General features: G+C 38.4%; 1 protein-coding gene across 1 annotated transcript in view; it reads left to right on the forward strand.

Annotated features, from left to right (window-relative positions):
• Nucleotides 1-712: 712 nt before the first annotated feature.
• The window catches only part of dchs2 (dachsous cadherin-related 2), a 31,971-nt gene continuing 15,992 nt past the window's right edge, over nt 713-16,691 (forward strand). Inside the window, exons 1-9 of the mRNA XM_056763497.1 lie at nt 713-2,717; nt 4,650-4,841; nt 5,118-5,349; nt 10,595-10,831; nt 12,863-13,897; nt 14,085-14,272; nt 15,215-15,311; nt 15,404-15,591; nt 15,798-16,605. Coding sequence (XP_056619475.1) covers nt 990-2,717; nt 4,650-4,841; nt 5,118-5,349; nt 10,595-10,831; nt 12,863-13,897; nt 14,085-14,272; nt 15,215-15,311; nt 15,404-15,591; nt 15,798-16,605 — 4,705 coding nt within the window. The 5' untranslated portion in view covers nt 713-989. The remainder of the gene's footprint in view (nt 2,718-4,649; nt 4,842-5,117; nt 5,350-10,594; nt 10,832-12,862; nt 13,898-14,084; nt 14,273-15,214; nt 15,312-15,403; nt 15,592-15,797; nt 16,606-16,691) is intronic.

The raw sequence follows: 16,691 nt of genomic DNA on the forward strand, positions 1-16,691 counted from the left end.
GATGAAACTAGCTGTTTTTATCATTGACTTTGATGCAGGACAAACCACCAATCAGGAGGCAGCTTCTAAATAACTAATTTAATTTAAACTGAAAAAGGCTGGAATAAAAAACCCTCCCCAATGCAAAGAACCAAGAAGACATGGTCCTACTTCTACATAGAACATTCAAGAATCAACAAAGAGTGTATGCTATAGGGTTGCATTGTGCATCACACCCCTGTTTTTCATGTAAATGATTATTAATAAATAGCCTACCTGCATGGTCTACCCCAGGGATCTTCAGAATTCTTCATACCAAGAACCCACAAATTAACCTTTTAAGAGGGACCCCCTTTCTAATATACATATCTATTTTTTTGAGAAACATTTCAACTGTGTGATATTATTAAGACAATATATTGTTAGTGAAAAGGAAACTGTAAACGTTAAAAAACTGAAACAGTTAGTAGATTTTTTTTGCTGTCTTTTATTTAAAAAAATAAATCTGGGGACCCCTTAGAACATTCTGAAGGACCATGGTCTACCCTGCGAATATATATGAATCAAATATGTTTTTGTGACTATTCCTTTTTTACATAATATGATAAAAAAAGAGTAGAGGCCACAGCCCACAACATTTGGTTGAGTGGACACCCGCTGTATACTGCTCCGCGTCACGTGACTCACGGAGATTGTCAGTCATCAGACGCTGGTGCCGCTTGACTTTATAGCAGTAGACACCGTTCTTGCCGTTTTTCGTCTCTTCTGTTGCAAAACAACTTAACTTTGTATGCGACATACAAATGGTTTTTATTTCACAAGCAGAAAAATACAGCGAAGAAGCGATGATTGAGGAGCCTAGAAAGACACGGAGGAAATGCGCTCCTGAGAAATAAGACAGCTTTGGAGAGTGAACTTCACCTCGACCATAGTGTCAAGACATACTCGTTGTAATGAATGCCTCAAAACCTCAAGAATGTAATTAATGCTTATCGGTGTTTTCTTAAAAAATGGGGTTTGATTCACGGACTTTGCTGCGGTTTCTTGTAGCGACAATACTGTGTGCTAGCTGTTGCGCGCAGGTGTTTAATCTCAGTCTCTCCATAGAGGAAGGATTACCTGCAAAAACTATTGTCGGGAATATAGGAGATGGAATACCTTCGAAAATTCGCAATTTTGGATTCTTCATATCTGAGAGCAAAGATTCACATGTGTTCAGAGACTTGGAGATCGATGGAGACACCGGGGTCATTTCTACCGCCGTGGTGTTGGACCGAGAGCGCGTAGAGAAGTACGAGTTTTCGGCGGCCACTTTTACAGGAGACGTTATAAAAGTTATAATTGAGGTCAAGGATATAAACGATAACTTCCCCGTGTTTCCCGTGGAAACAATCCAGTTGAATGTGTCTGAATTAAGTCCCCCTGGAACACGGTTTGAGCTAGAAGGAGCTCAAGATCAGGATAAGGGTGATTATGGCATTCAGGGCTACAGAATGAAAGACACAAGGAACATTTTTACAGTTGAAAACCGCAAGAGTGGGGGTAATGTGTTCAATTTAGACCTTATTCTACAAGGACGATTAAACAGAGAAACTACAGACCTCTATAGTTTCACAATTGAGGCATTTGATGGTGGTTTACCACCAAAAACAGGTCAGTTACATGTGCATATTACCGTATTGGATGAAAATGACAACAAACCAGTGTTCAATCAGTCTGAGTATAATGCTGTCATATTGGAAAGTTCCCCATTAATGACATCTGTGTGCCAGGTATTTGCAACAGATCCAGATCTCGGCAGCAATGGCAAGGTTACTTACAACATTAACCGCCGTCAGAGTGACCCGAATGAGTTTTTTATTATTGATAGTTCCTCTGGAATCATTAGTGTAAACAGGCTTTTGGACTATGAAAAACAGACATTTTTTGAGCTCATTGTGACCGCATGGGATTCTGGGACTCAGCCTGAATCCTCCAATACTTTTGTGGTTATTAAAGTCCTGGATGTCAATGATAACCACCCACATATTAGCATTTTGTTTTTAAATGAGGCTGGAGCACCTGAGGTATCAGAGGGTGCTGAACATGGAGAATATGTTGCCAGGATTGCAGTCTCAGACCCTGATTTAGGAGAGGTCAAGAAACTCAATGTTCTTCTTCAAGGTGGGACTTCGATGTTCACTCTCAAACCCATTGATGACTTTCTTTATGTTCTCTGTGTGGATGGAGAACTGGACAGGGAGGTAAAGGACCTGTATGAGCTCACTGTGATCGCTTCAGATTTTGGCTTACCTCCCCTGAGGTCTGAGACAACATTTCAAGTTCAGATCACTGACGTGAATGACAATCCACCCGTTTTTGAGCAAAATACATATGAGGAGAGTATTGCCGAGGATGTGCATGAGGGAGTGACTCTCTTACAAGTGAAGGCCACGGATAGAGATCAAGGAAGGAACTCTGTAATCGTCTACTCTATTGTACAGTCAGAATTGGAGCATCTTTTTGACATCGATCCAACATCGGGTGTCATTACTGTTGCTGCAAGCTTGGATTATGAGAAACAGTCAGAGCTGAAGTTCTTGGTGGTGGCTACTGATTGTGGTTCTCCATCTCTTTCCACCACAACCACTGTGACTACCCACTTGGAGGATGTCAATGACAATAAACCCGTATTTCAACAACAATTATACAACTTAACTATCAAAGAACACACAGCCATTGAGACATGCCTCTTACAGGTAAAATTATTACATTTCTCATCATGATAGAAATATTCTTAAAGAGACAGTTCACCCCCCCCACAAAAGTTGCATATAGATATGTATAATTTCTTTGTTCTTTGTTCTGGTGAACACAGAGAAATACATTTTGAAGAACGCTTGTAAGCAAACTGTCCTTGGCCATCATTGACTACCATAGTAGGAAAAATTACAATGGTAGCAAAAAAGGGCCCGAGAACAGTTTGCTTTCATACATTCTTCAAAATATATTCTTATGTGTTCAATAGAACAAAGCCATTTCCTAATATGGTAGTCAACGGTGGCCAAGAACTGTTTGGTTACAAGCATATACAAGCAAATATCTTTGTCTGCGTTTATCAACAACAAAAAAATTGGGGGGTAAACTACTCCTTTAAATACAATGTACAGCAATTATCCAGTACGATGGTGATAATAATATGGTACTGTTATTTTTGTGTGAATTTGTTCTGTCAAAATGTTCAAGTTATTTTAAAACAAAAAGTGTCAGAATTAAATGCAAAGTTAGTTCAACATGGACGAGAGTGAGATGCTTTTCAGTAAGCACTGAGCAGTTTAACACAATAGCTTAGCTATTGTGGATGAGGCGAGTGTACAACAAATAAAGCATTGAAGGTGGTCACAAGGCTAGAAGAAACACCCTTACTCTCCAAAACACAGACTGTACTGGGCTTTAACTGCATACACAAAGACACTAGTGTTGCAGATAGAGTAGCCACAACACAGTGCTCCCTACTTTGCCTCTCTGTGTGTACAACATGTGTAAAAAACTGCTACCTGGTGCACGTATACTTGTCATAAAACTATAACTGTATGTCCTTCTGCACATCAAAGCCGGGATCTGTTTGTTTACCTGCTGCAATTCAGATTTTATCTTCTCAACACATTCATACATACAGTAACAATCAGTTTTGCGTGCAGAGAGTTTTCTCAAAGTTCAAGTTTAGGCAATTTCTTTTAGACTTTGATCCAGTCCTACTAACAATTTAGATTATAAATGCTAGGTAATGTTTTATGACAGCAATGCTCGGATCATAAAGTTCTGCCGACAAATGATATGGGCCAGTTAAAACGATATGACAATTAGAAATTATAGCGAAAATAACAAATCTGTGAACTTTTAGCAAAAATCACCAATTATCTCACCGGTGCGAAAGTGTTTCTGCTTTGTATAAATTGTTCATTTTAATTATTTATACTTATGTTTACATTGGTTTATTTGTATTATTAGTTATTTGTATGAAAGATCACTTAATTTGTACTCCATTTTTACTTTGGGGTGGTTTCCTGGACAAGGACTAGATTAAACCAGGACTTGGCCTTAATATAGGAGAAAAACAGGACTTCGAATGAAACTGCAATAATTATATTTGATAATCATGAAGAATTAGATTTTATGTTCTGCATCTCTATTCAGTTCATAATCCGTGAATAATATACCATCTGTTTGCAGTAATAGTGATTTGGCACTCCACATTTGGCAAGACACATTTACAATATGTTTTAAAATTAGTGTCTTAGTGCCATGTTGAACACACAAAGCGCCTTATACAGAGTCTTTCAGCACCTGAAGATTACTCTGAATTCTGCATTGTGCTGGTTTTCAATGGTGGTCCAAGAGCTTTTGGATCTTTTGCTGTCGTGACAAGTTCTCTTGATTCTCCAGGTGGTTTATAATGGGCTTCTTGTTTGAAAAGGTCAGGTATAAAGGATAGTTCACCAATTAACTTTTTACACTTATGTTAAATGTGTTTTGGTTTTAAATATCAATACAAAGTTTTTTCATTATGTATGGTACTACCCTGACTAGAACTTTTTCTTTGATGGGATATTAAGTAATTCCTAGTAGTGTTGGATACCAAAGAAATAGGAAAAGATTGGCCTACATGATGAAATTTCCATGTGAACCAGGTCACTGCCACAGATGCTGATGATGCTGAGTTTGGAAAAGTGCAGTACTTCCTCTGTGATGGCTACAGCAGCAAGGATGCCCATCCTCTCTTCAAAATAAACTCTGTTACTGGTGAAATCTGTGTGGCCCAAGACATTGACTACGAAGATGGAATTGTGAACTTTGACCTCCTGATTAAAGCTGAAGACCAAGTATGTATATAATTATTGCTATTGTAGATTTTCAGCTTCCCCGTGAAATCAAAGTTTATTCGTTGTGTTTAGTATGAGTCTGTTAGCCTATAAGCTAATGTGCTTTAAAGCTATGACAAAGTTCATGTTAAGAGGATATAAGCTTTCACATCTTACAGTTTATCATGAGCTCCAAAGAGATGAAATTACGTCAAACACATCAAATAATGCTGTATGTTCCAAGGCACTTCAGTGGTCCTTTAAATAAAAAACTGTGTTGTACTTTTTTCTCAATAGGATGGTCTCAATTCACAGACAGTTGTTCACATCGATGTGCAGGATGTGAATGATAATGTTCCTGTTTTTACTCCTGAGAGATATGCCACGAGTTTAAGCAACCATGCCCAGCCTGGCACCAAGCTCCTCAGCGTGTTTGCCTCTGACCAGGATTCTGGCAACTATGGGGAAATCACCTATGAGCTGCTGCCAGGACATTCTGCTTCTTTATTCAATGTGGATCAGTCGACCGGTAAAATTCTATATCACTTAATCGGGACCTAAAAGTTTAGATATCACATACTGTTCTATTATGCTGTATATAGCCACAGAAGTAGCCTCGTTTTTTTCTGAATTTACTATTTATCGGTTTGTGTTTAGGTAAAATTATCATTTTTGTTACAGTCTGTGAAATACAGTACTAACAATATTTCTCCCAAATGTCATATAAAGATTTTGTTCCTATTTGCATTTATTTACAGAAACTAAAAACTGGAGATACCGGTAAAAATTACAGAATGCAGCACTGTATTTTTCAGAACTCAAATACTGCAATCTTAATAGGTTCCTATTCACTTTAAAAGATGAGGTAACACACGCAGCTTCTGCCAATCCCATATTAATCTTGAGTATCTTCGAAGAGTGTATGAGCAAACAAACACAGCTAAACTTCCATCAGCCAACTGAAGCGGCATTGATAGGGGTGCTCTTTCTCACGTTGGCTGGTTGAAAAGTGGGTGTGTTCTTTTGCTAGCTGTATGTAACAAAACGACTGGCTTTCTTCTGGTCTATATAAAGTCCCTCCTTCCGAAAAGCTGATTGGTAAAGCTGACAAGGTCTGCCGTGATTGGTTCCTCGCTTAGAGTGTGTGAAGATGTCCCACTCATACCATATCGGCAAGCTTCCACTTCTCAGGCTCTTGTGATTGGTCGTTCCTCCTCTCAGTGCACGTGAATTCATAAGCTTTGGCTTTTAGCAATAAACACTAACAATGGCGTCAACTTCACTTCATCAGTTAAAAACATACGGATCGATCGAAGTGTAACGGAGGTCTGCTAGTTCATGTGCAAACGTCAATCTTTGTAAGAGATTGCAATTTGTTCCCTACTATGTCGAAGGAAATGACACTGGACCAATTGGGTCATAACGGTTATATTACTTTAAACTTATAACAGAAGCAATAGCTTTGCCTTTTTATATTGGACCCGAGTTGGATAATAAAACAATCAGATAGACTAGGAGACATTTGCAAGCAGGATATCAAAGAATGTTTCATAGAACTGTTTTAGAGGTTTGCGCACACACATACAATATCAGTTTGTTACACAGAACAGCTTTCACAGCCGATGTTAAAGTCATGGAAGCTGTTATTTGAACGATGGTTATCTTAGAATGTGTGTAATGAAATTCTTATTTCCAGATGTGGGACTGTGATGAAAGTGAAATTAATTAAGCGCGCAGCTCATTCAAATGTTTACAATGTCTGATAACCAAACACTACTCCAGTGGCTCTTCCTCTTCTCTAAGGAAGGCCTCGTCCCTATCTGGTGTATTCCTTTGGGCTGAGGTTTACATTGCACACTTACCAAAAATTGGCATCACGGGGAATGGCGGCTTTTAGCTTGAGAAGCCAGAACGTTTAACAGTGTAAAGAATTCAGAATGCATGAAATAGCATGTTACTTCCGCTTTAAGCACTACAATAGTATTATTAGTACATGCATTGAAAAGTATGTTGAAAATTATTTTTTATGCGATAACCTCCATTTTCATGTCTTGTCATGATGTCAGTATTTTACATTGCTGTTGGATGACTTTGTCACTCCTGAGGTTTGATTTTGTTGAAATCCAACAGACACTAGACTGGAATAGCCACAATACATCTAGAAAGGCTGATTAAATGACAAATGAGATTGTTTCTTAATTTTTTCCGCGGCTGTATATGCATAAAATTAGACTTCATGTGTGACTTTCACACTTGAATTTGTCAAGTCTTAATCCTGGGTAGGGTACTACTGTCTTATCTTTTTCCATGTTTACTATGGGTTAATTGCTCGGTAAGTGCTGAGTATTAAGGTTTGTCTTGAGAGAGGGACTAAAGATCAGTTTATACTCGTACGTAGGACTTACGGAACCTGCTTGGAGACGTATATCCTACGCCGTAGCCTGACGCGCACTTCTCAAAAAATGTAACATTGCTCCAACTCAACTCAATGCGGAGCCTTTGGTCTGCTTGACCCCTCCCTTAGGTCAAAAAACTCTGCTATAGCATCATGTTTAGTCAAACACATTTCCGAATTAATTATCTAAGTAAATTATTTGTTTTTATGTTTTTAACATCTCAAGCTGCAACTAAAGTGACTGTTCACTTGCTGCTATCACTGCTAATAATTATCAAACAAGCTGCTTCTAATTCGGCTCTTGTCTTGGTTACACAAGCAACACGCAAATGGACACTGACGCCGAGTGGTCATTGCCTGTCAACGCGGACAACGACGCAGAAGTATAAATTAAAACCGACACGTAGGCTATGGCGCAGGTCCTACACATGAGTATAAACTGAGCTTAAGAGTTATCTGTAGCAGATACAGTAATCACTTATGTCACATCCCAGCAGGAGGCCTATGGATTTATATAGCACATTTCTAAATCCATACTAGACATGACTGCAGACGGAGAGTGGAAGACATACAGCACTTAATGCCATTGGAGAAGCGTGCTTAGTCTTTATATTGTGCCTCTTATTAAGTACACACAGTTTTTTATTTCTTGACAACAGCAAGAATTTCCAATTAGATTAGTATTTATCATTTTTAATATTTATAATTTAATAATTCATTTGATTATTCTGTACTATAGTGAGGCAATCAGACTCCTCTTTATTGTTCAGTAATACCAATAATTTTTCACAATAAAATAAACACTAAAATGTGTAGTTTTATTCTTTAAGAATTAAAAACTTTAAAGCAACATATTGTTTCTTTCATATTTAATTGGATTTAATTTGTTATGCTTCATGAGATTGTTGTCTATTCTTTTCTTAAAAATGTGACATTATATCGCAGATGTGAACAGCTCATTTCTGTGAATGGGAGAAATGGGAACATTGAATATGGAGGCCAATCCTATCATAGAGCTTATTGTGGAAGCAAAGTCCCTCCGAAAATGTCACAATATCCGATTTAACAAGAATGATATTCTCAAATAAAGATATGATATAAATTTAAAAAGAATAAATAAATAAAAGATGCTGTCATTCAAAATTATCTTAAAGTTTTGTTATTCTGTGTTACCTTTTTTCGGCCAATAAATCCCACCGAATGGCAAAAAAAGGCAAACAGGTGCAAAATCGACATCTAATACAGTTGAAAGAAAAAGTATGTGAATTTCTTCATAAATTGGTCATAAAATGTGTTCTGATCTTCATCTAAGTCACAACAATAGAGAAACACAGTCTGCTTAAATAATACCGCACAAACATTATACGTTTTATTATTCATAGTGCAGGGTGGAAAAAGTATGTGAACCTTTGGGTTTCATAACTGGTTGACCCTCCTTTGGCAGCAATAACCTCAACCAAACGTTTCCTATAGTTGCAGATCAGACCTGCACAACGGTCAGGAGAAATTTTGGACCATTCCTCTTTACAAAAGTGTTTCAGTTCAACGATATTCTTGGGATGTCTGGTGTGAATCGCTCTCTTGAGGTCATGCCACAGCATCTCAATCGGGTTGAGGTCAGGACTCTGACTGGGCCACTCCAGAAGGCGTATTTTCTTCTGTTGAAGCCATTCTGTTGTTGATTTACTTCTATGCTTTGGGTCGTTCTCCTGTTGCATCGTCCATCCTCTGTTAAGCTTCAGTTGGCGGACAGATGGTCTGAAGTTTTCCTGCAAAATGTCTTGATAAACTTTGGAATTCATTGTTCCATCGATGACAGTAATCCGTCCAGGGCCTGAGGCAGCAAAGCAGCCCCAAACCAACACGCCCCCTCCACCATATTTCACAGTTGGGATGAGGTTTTGATGTTGGTGTGCTGTGCCTTTTGTTCTCCACACATAGCGTTGTGTGTTCTTTCCAAACAACTCAATTTTGGTTTCATCTGTCCACAGAATGTTTTGCCAGTATTGCTGTGGAACATCCAGGTGCTCTTTTGCAAACTTCAAACGTGCTGCAATGTTTTTTTTGGACAGCAGTGGCTTCCTCCGTGGTGTCCTCCCATGAAGTCCATTCTTGTTTAATGTTTTCCTTATTGTAGATTTGTCAACAAAAATGTTAGCATGTGCCAGAGATTTCTGTAAGTGTTTAGCTGACACTCTAGGATTCTTCTTCACCTCATTGAGCATTCTGCGCTGTGCTCTTGCAGTCATCTTTACAGGACGACCACGCCTAGGGAGTGTAGCAACAGTGCTGAACTTTCTCCATTTGTAGACAATCTGTCTTACCGTGGACACATGGACATCAAGGCTTTTAGATATACTTTTGTAGCCCTTTCCAGCTTTATGTAAGTCAACAATTCTTGAGAATTCTGAGAGCTCTTTTGTGCGAGGCATGGTTCACATCAGACAACGCTTCTTCAGAACAGCAAACTCAAAAGTGGTGTGTGTTTTTTATTGGACAGGCCAGCTTTAATCAACACATCCAATCTCATCACATTGATTGGACCCCAGGTTGGCTGACTCCTGGCTCCAATGAGCTTTGGAGAAGTCATTAGCCTAGGGTTTACATGTTGTGTTCAATAAAAACATGAAAATGTATAATGTTTGTGCGGTATTAATTTAAGCAGACTGTGTTTCTCTATTGTTGTGACTTAGATGAAGATCAGAACACTTTTTATGACCAATTTATGAAGAAATCCAAGTAAGCCCAAAGGGTTTACATACTTTTTCTTTCAACTGTATGTTGAAGTGTAAACCAGATACTGGTATCTGCTGGATTACAATATTTACACTATTATCATTTGTGTAATATTATTTATCACGCTAATATTCTCAATACTGCTCAAATGACTAAAGTAGTCAAAACTGTTTATAAGAACGGGGCGTCCCTTTTGTTCATGTAGTGTACCTCAGCATGATGTTAGTGTAGTGACAAAGACAGGGATTAAACGGAGACAGAGGCTTTGGATTGTAAGGTAGAACAAGGTGACAGAATCTAACAGGGCCTCCACCATCTGTCAGAAGTACAAAGAAACAAACAGATCCCCTGTTTCACAGATTTACTGATTCTCAATGATCTCCCAATATACCAAATAAAAGTCAAATTTTATACCAGTCAAATCTACCTACATATCAGCTGTGACATCAAATGTAAGGATATTGGGTATATCCTACTCTATCTGGATTCTTATGCTGTAAACCTATATGTATAAAATATGTACACCTTTTCTAAATTGACGGAACAGCAGTGAAGTAATGTATTAACTTTAATTAATACATTACATTATTGACCCAGCATATTTGCACATATGCTATACGATGTTATTGTGTCTATTTCACAGGAGATGTCTACCTGAACTCTACACTGTCTCAGGTGCGTAGTGGCAGTGTGAAACTGTCTGTCTCCGCTCGGGACGGAGGAGGGCTGTCGACCATTAATCCTGCTAACATCACCGTGAACATCCTACACAGCCAACAGCCCCTAGCCCTCTTCCAGAAGCCCCACTACACCTTCTTCATTTCTGAGGATGCACCTGTGGGATCCTCTGTTGGTTCAGTTCAGGCTGTTACACCTGACAGTGAGTTTATTGCCATCCTTCTGATGTTTCAAACTAAATTATGTTTTTTAAAGAAAGACAATTGGATTTTTTTTGGATTGATTATTAGATATATATTATGTACACAGTATATTATTTATCAAAGTTTGTTTATAATCAGGGATGCACATAAGTGGTGCGCAGGTGCAGATGAGCACCCAAAATAAAAAATGCGCTCTGTAAATAAGTTTAGACCGCTCATTTGCGTACTGACATGGTTGAAAGCTTTTAATGCACAAGTACAATCACAATCACTGTTTTAGACGGCCTAAATGTATTACTGGATAAGATTTACGTTAGAACTGAATGCTGCTAAAACTTATGTGGTTTGTTCCCGGTGTTAAACGCACTCTGGGTCTAAATGATGACAAACCGGAGTATGTGTAACTCCGCCTTTATCGGTGCTGCTCTCGTTCATAGAGAAGCACGCGGCAGGCGCAAACTCTGTGAATTTCTAGATTTACACTGCTCTTGCAGGGACTGGCGGCTGCCATACCTTGACTGTCTGATCAGGTCAAGTAATATTTTATTATTTTATACAGTTTTAACTCTGCGGCAAAGCAAGTTTGAATCTGCCGAACACACACTTCTAAATTTTCACATCATATATCAGATCTGCTTCCATTTGTTTTTAAACTATATGGTGTTTACATCAAAAGACTATTTAAAGCATGATGTGCTTTTTAATTTATTAAATGACAAAAAGCAGTAAATAATAAAAAATAAATAAGTAAAAGCAGTAGATGCATGTATGATAGGGTCAGGAATTAATAAATACATTTAAGACCTTAATGTCGAGGTACAGTATGACTTCACGAGAGTCTGCCATACCTTGGCTTTAGGTGAATTGACGCCACTGCTTATGCACATACAGAAATATGACTCAGGTTCACCTACCGTGTGACCGGCATCTTTTAACGATGGGACCTCCAACTCGTTTTTTGACAAGTTGACCAAGTCAAGCATGATTAGCCAGCAAGTTTAACATTGTAAAGAAGTCACAATGCATGAAACACTGTGGCACCTACCCTCATTTAACATTTTTAGGAATACACAACCCCACACTGTAATATTTTTTCTAATATTTCCAGCATTATAAAAATATATAAACATTTTCTAATATAATACAACAGAGTAGCCTTCAAGTCATAAGACAAAAAAATACCACATTTTATTTAAATGTAAAAAAAATTGCAACTGTAAGCAAAAGTAAAATATTTCTTTAGCAGACATATGCTTATTCTTCACTTGGACACATCTTAAAAATAGAATGACTGTTTTAAATATATAAAAAACACAGAGCGTGAAACGTTAAATTACTAATTTGTTTCAAGGTATGGGTCATATGGTTGGTCTTTTGCTTGAATGGCAGACAGTTATCTGAGGTTATCATTTAGATTAACTGATTAACCCTCTCTTCAAGGTCAGATGAAGAGACAGAATTTCTAAACTTCTTAGTGAGAGAAAGAGGCAGATCCCTTAATCTTTGTGGACTTTGATTGTGTGTCTTAAGCTTTGAAAATTACTCAAACAAATGTTACCCTGGACAACAAAACCACTCTTGAGGGTAATTTTCTCGAAATTGAGATGTTTACATAATCTGAATAAATAAGATTTCTATTGATTTATGAGTTGTTAGAATGACTGTGTCTGGCGCACAACCGTTCAAAACTCAGGAATCTGAGAGTGGAAAAAAATCTAAAATATCTGTTTTACATATCTGTTAAAAAAAATTGCCTGTGAAGTTGTTAATCAGGGGCACTGTAGCAGGCCATTCACTCACAAGTTTTATATATTTAAGGTAGGAAATTTACAAAATATCTTCATGGAACATGATCCTTACTTAATATCCTAATGATTTTTGGCATTAAAGAAAAACTGATAATTTGGACCAAGTATTTTTGTCTTTTATAAAAAAACTTTTAGTAACCTCTTTGTTTAATTACTATAAGATATGTTTATGTCAAAATTTTGTTGATTCAGCTGAAATTAAAATTTTCCTTCGAATTGCAGATTCAGTGGAGGTAGTCTCATACGTTATATCCTCTGGTGATCCACAGGAGCTTTTCACAGTAGATACCCACACAGGCATCATCACCACAAACAAACTTTTAGACCATGAGTCCATCTCTAGTGTTCTCCTGACCTTACAGTTCCACACAGGAACCCTTCCTATCTACAGCAGTTCTCAGGTCAATATCTCCATCACAGATGTCAACGACAACCCTCCTGTATTCCCCAAGAACTCAGAACGCATCACCTTATCCCATAACACCCCTCCAGGGACACCACTCTTCCTTGCACATGCTGAAGATAGTGACAGCGGCCTTAATGGCAGAATCAGTTACGTGTTGCATCCTGAGAACCAACTGTTTACCATTCACCCACATCTCGGGACTCTCACTCTGAACAACCACCTCTCTGGCGATTCTCGACAGAGGTACGAGTTCACTATTATAGCCAAAGATGAAGGTCAACCTTCTTTGAACTCAACTCTAGATCTTATAATAGAGATGGACAAATCAGACCTGGCAGAAGACACACTAGCCTTTGAAACATTAGTGTACCAGGTGGAAATTGGAGAAAGTGCCCCGAAAGACACCAGAGTGATTCAGGTTCGTGCTTATAGTTCAAGAATCCAGAGCAGAGGAACCCCTTCCTTAACATCCCCTGTCATCACATACTCTCTTGAACCCATCACTGGGGTCCCACCTTTCAGGATCCACCCAGAGAGTGGATGGATGTTTGTTTCTCAGCGTCTTGACTACGAAACTCAACCCAAGTACAGATTCAGCATCTATGCAACAGTGCAAGACGGTTCAATGGAGGCCACTGCCACGTCGACTGTGGTTGTTACGGTTCAGGATGAGAATGACAATGCACCTGTGTTTAGTAGGGATGTGTATTTCTTTAGCGTGCAAGAAGGACCAGCCCCTCATGGGCTAATAGGAACAGTAAAAGCCACAGACAGAGATTCTAAGAATAATGGAATGTTATCCTACATCCTGTTGTCGGATGGAAAATACTTTAGCCTCAACTACAGAACAGGTAAGAATTACTTTCAAATTTATATCAAATCTCATTCAGGTGATTTTTTGTATTTTACGTTATTTTACAAATTGAGCTCCTATGATCTTATTTTGAGCACAGATGCCTGGAATTCTTTGTTATTTTTAATGGAGATGTGTATATATGTTTTGGAAAAGTGGTCTATATTCTCTCTCTCTGGCTATAGGAGAGATCATTAACCTGCTGGCCTTGGATCGTGAGGAGCAGGCTCAACATGTGCTGAGGGTGATGGTGACAGATCAGGGTCGACCTCGTCTCAACACCACAACTGTTGTTCACATTCTAGTCACAGATGTCAACGACAACCCCCCACAGTTCATGCACCTGCCTGCAACTAAAAAGTTAACTGTACAGGTCAAAGTCACACTTATTCTACCGGACAGTCAATACATCACAAGTTAACCAATACATTTAAAATAAAATGGAGACAAAATAATAAAGAAATAGCACTCAATAAGCACAGATAATTTGGTACAGACAGTTCGCTAACAATTTTATAATAAGGTTGTGTTTGTTAACATTAGTTAATGCATTAAAGGAATAGTTCACCCAAAAAATGCTAATTCTGTCATCATTTACTCTCCCCCGGGTTGTTCTAAACGTGAATAAATTTCTTTGTTCTGCTGAGCACAAAGGAAGAATGTCAGGACCCAAACAGATCCCGTCTCCCATGTACTGCTATAGAAGGGAAAATAAATACTATGGGAGTCAATCGAGTTGTTTGGTTAATTTTGGGGTGAATTATACCTTTAACTAACATTTTTTGTGTAAATTATGAAGTAAACATAAACTAAGATTAAGAAGATTGTAGAAGTTTTGTTCATTGTTAGTGATTGTAAAGTGTTATAGATACTTCAATACATTTTAATACTGTAAGCACCCCAGTGTGAGACCTCAAGAAACTTGATGATAAAAATGTTTGCAATGCATTTTACATTTTTGTAGTTACAACATAATTCTCATAGATATATTTGTGTTTTCTGTAGGTTTAAAAATATCCATAAAGAATGGGTTAGTGACCTGGCCTAGATATACATATATGTTGTATTTTTTCTTATAGCTTATGAGATTACCGCCTTAGTGGAAAAGGTGTAGTTATGGTTTATGCAGTTTCTGGCAGATGTAAAATGGCGCATGCATATCTTAATTTTTACTAAGCAGATTTTTTGCATGTTAGTACAACTGGTATGGCATGGTTTTAGCCACACCAAGGTAATGAGGTTAATATTAAGAGCACACAACTTATAAACATCTATATCTTTCTTAAATGCACTGTAAATGCTTTAATTTGTACAGGTGTGGGCAGGCATTCCAGTGGGTTCCGTTATAATCAGTATGTTTGCCAAAGACCTGGATGCTGGAGAAAATGGAACTGTAAGGTTTCTCATAAAAGGTAAAGTGATACAGCGATTGCAGTTGTTGTACAGCTAAATAGCAAATGAATGAAGTGTGAATCTGCATTGTACTTCGTCTTCATACCTATAGATGATCACATGGGCCACTTTAGTAGTGACAGCCGCAGTGGGGATATCAAGGTGACAGAGCGATTTTCCTCAAACCCGCAGATGCATTACACCCTGAAGGTGGTTGCCATAGACAGTGGCTCTGTACCTCTGGAAGAGACTGCAGTTGTTCACATACAGGTGCTCAAAGTTATGAAAACACAGATGTGTGTGTCACGTTTTAAATAACATATAATCTAACGAAAGGTGTTGGAGAGCTGGCCAGTTCATAAAAGTGATGTTGTGCCATTGTCTGTGTTTAAAGTGCATTTTAAGTGAATTTGGATTGAAGTTTTTGGTAAAATAGTTATATATTTATTCCTAAATTAATCTTTATTCTTCTTAAAGACAGTGTCTGAAGCTTTTCTTTATTACAGGTTTATGCTGATTTTGAAGACCTCAGACACTTTACTGTTCAAGAAGATGTAAAGATTGGAACTGTTATTGGATCACTTGGGATTTCTATGGCCCCAGATACACAGTTGCGATACTCTATTGTGGAGGGCGATGGAACGTTGCAGTTTAGTATACAAAGTGGCGACCTCTACGTGGCGCAGCATCTGGACTACGAAGTCACACAGCGGTACTTTTTGGTTGTACTTGCAGAAGCCCTGCCCACATTCAATTCCACCATATTTGTAGCAATCAGCGTAACTGATGTCAATGACCACACCCCCTGGTTCCCCTATAATGACAACATTGTAGCATTCGGTGTCCAGGAGGACGTTGTCAATGGATCAGCGGTGTATGTCTTTAACGCACGTGATGGGGACGGAAGCCTGCAAAACAGTGAGCTTTTTTATTCTTTGACCTTTGACCCTGATCTTTCCAATGAGGAACTGCCTTTTCACATCAACCCTCACACTGGAGTCCTCATGACAAACACGCAGCTGGACCGCGAGCGTAGCAAAAGCTACATATTTAAAGTGACTGCCAGTGACCACATGGGAGACCCTAACAATCAGAAATATCCCTCTGTCATAGCTCAGGTGATTCTGCTGGACGTCAATGACAACAGCCCCACGTTTGTGTCTCTGGATACAGTTTGTGTCTCAGAAGACGCAGAGTTGGGACTGTTGTTTCATCACATGAAGGCCAAAGATGAAGATGAAGGAAGTAACGGACATGTGATTTACAGCATTTTATCAGGAAATCAAAAGGGCTACTTTCAGATTGAAGAGACAGGTAGGATGCCTGTTATGGGATAGATTTAAGTGAACATGATTGACAGCAACACCTGTGATTATTCAATTTGATATTTCAGCAAGACC

Source organism: Triplophysa dalaica, chromosome 2, assembly GCF_015846415.1.
Source record: "Triplophysa dalaica isolate WHDGS20190420 chromosome 2, ASM1584641v1, whole genome shotgun sequence".
NCBI lineage: Eukaryota > Metazoa > Chordata > Actinopteri > Cypriniformes > Nemacheilidae > Triplophysa > Triplophysa dalaica.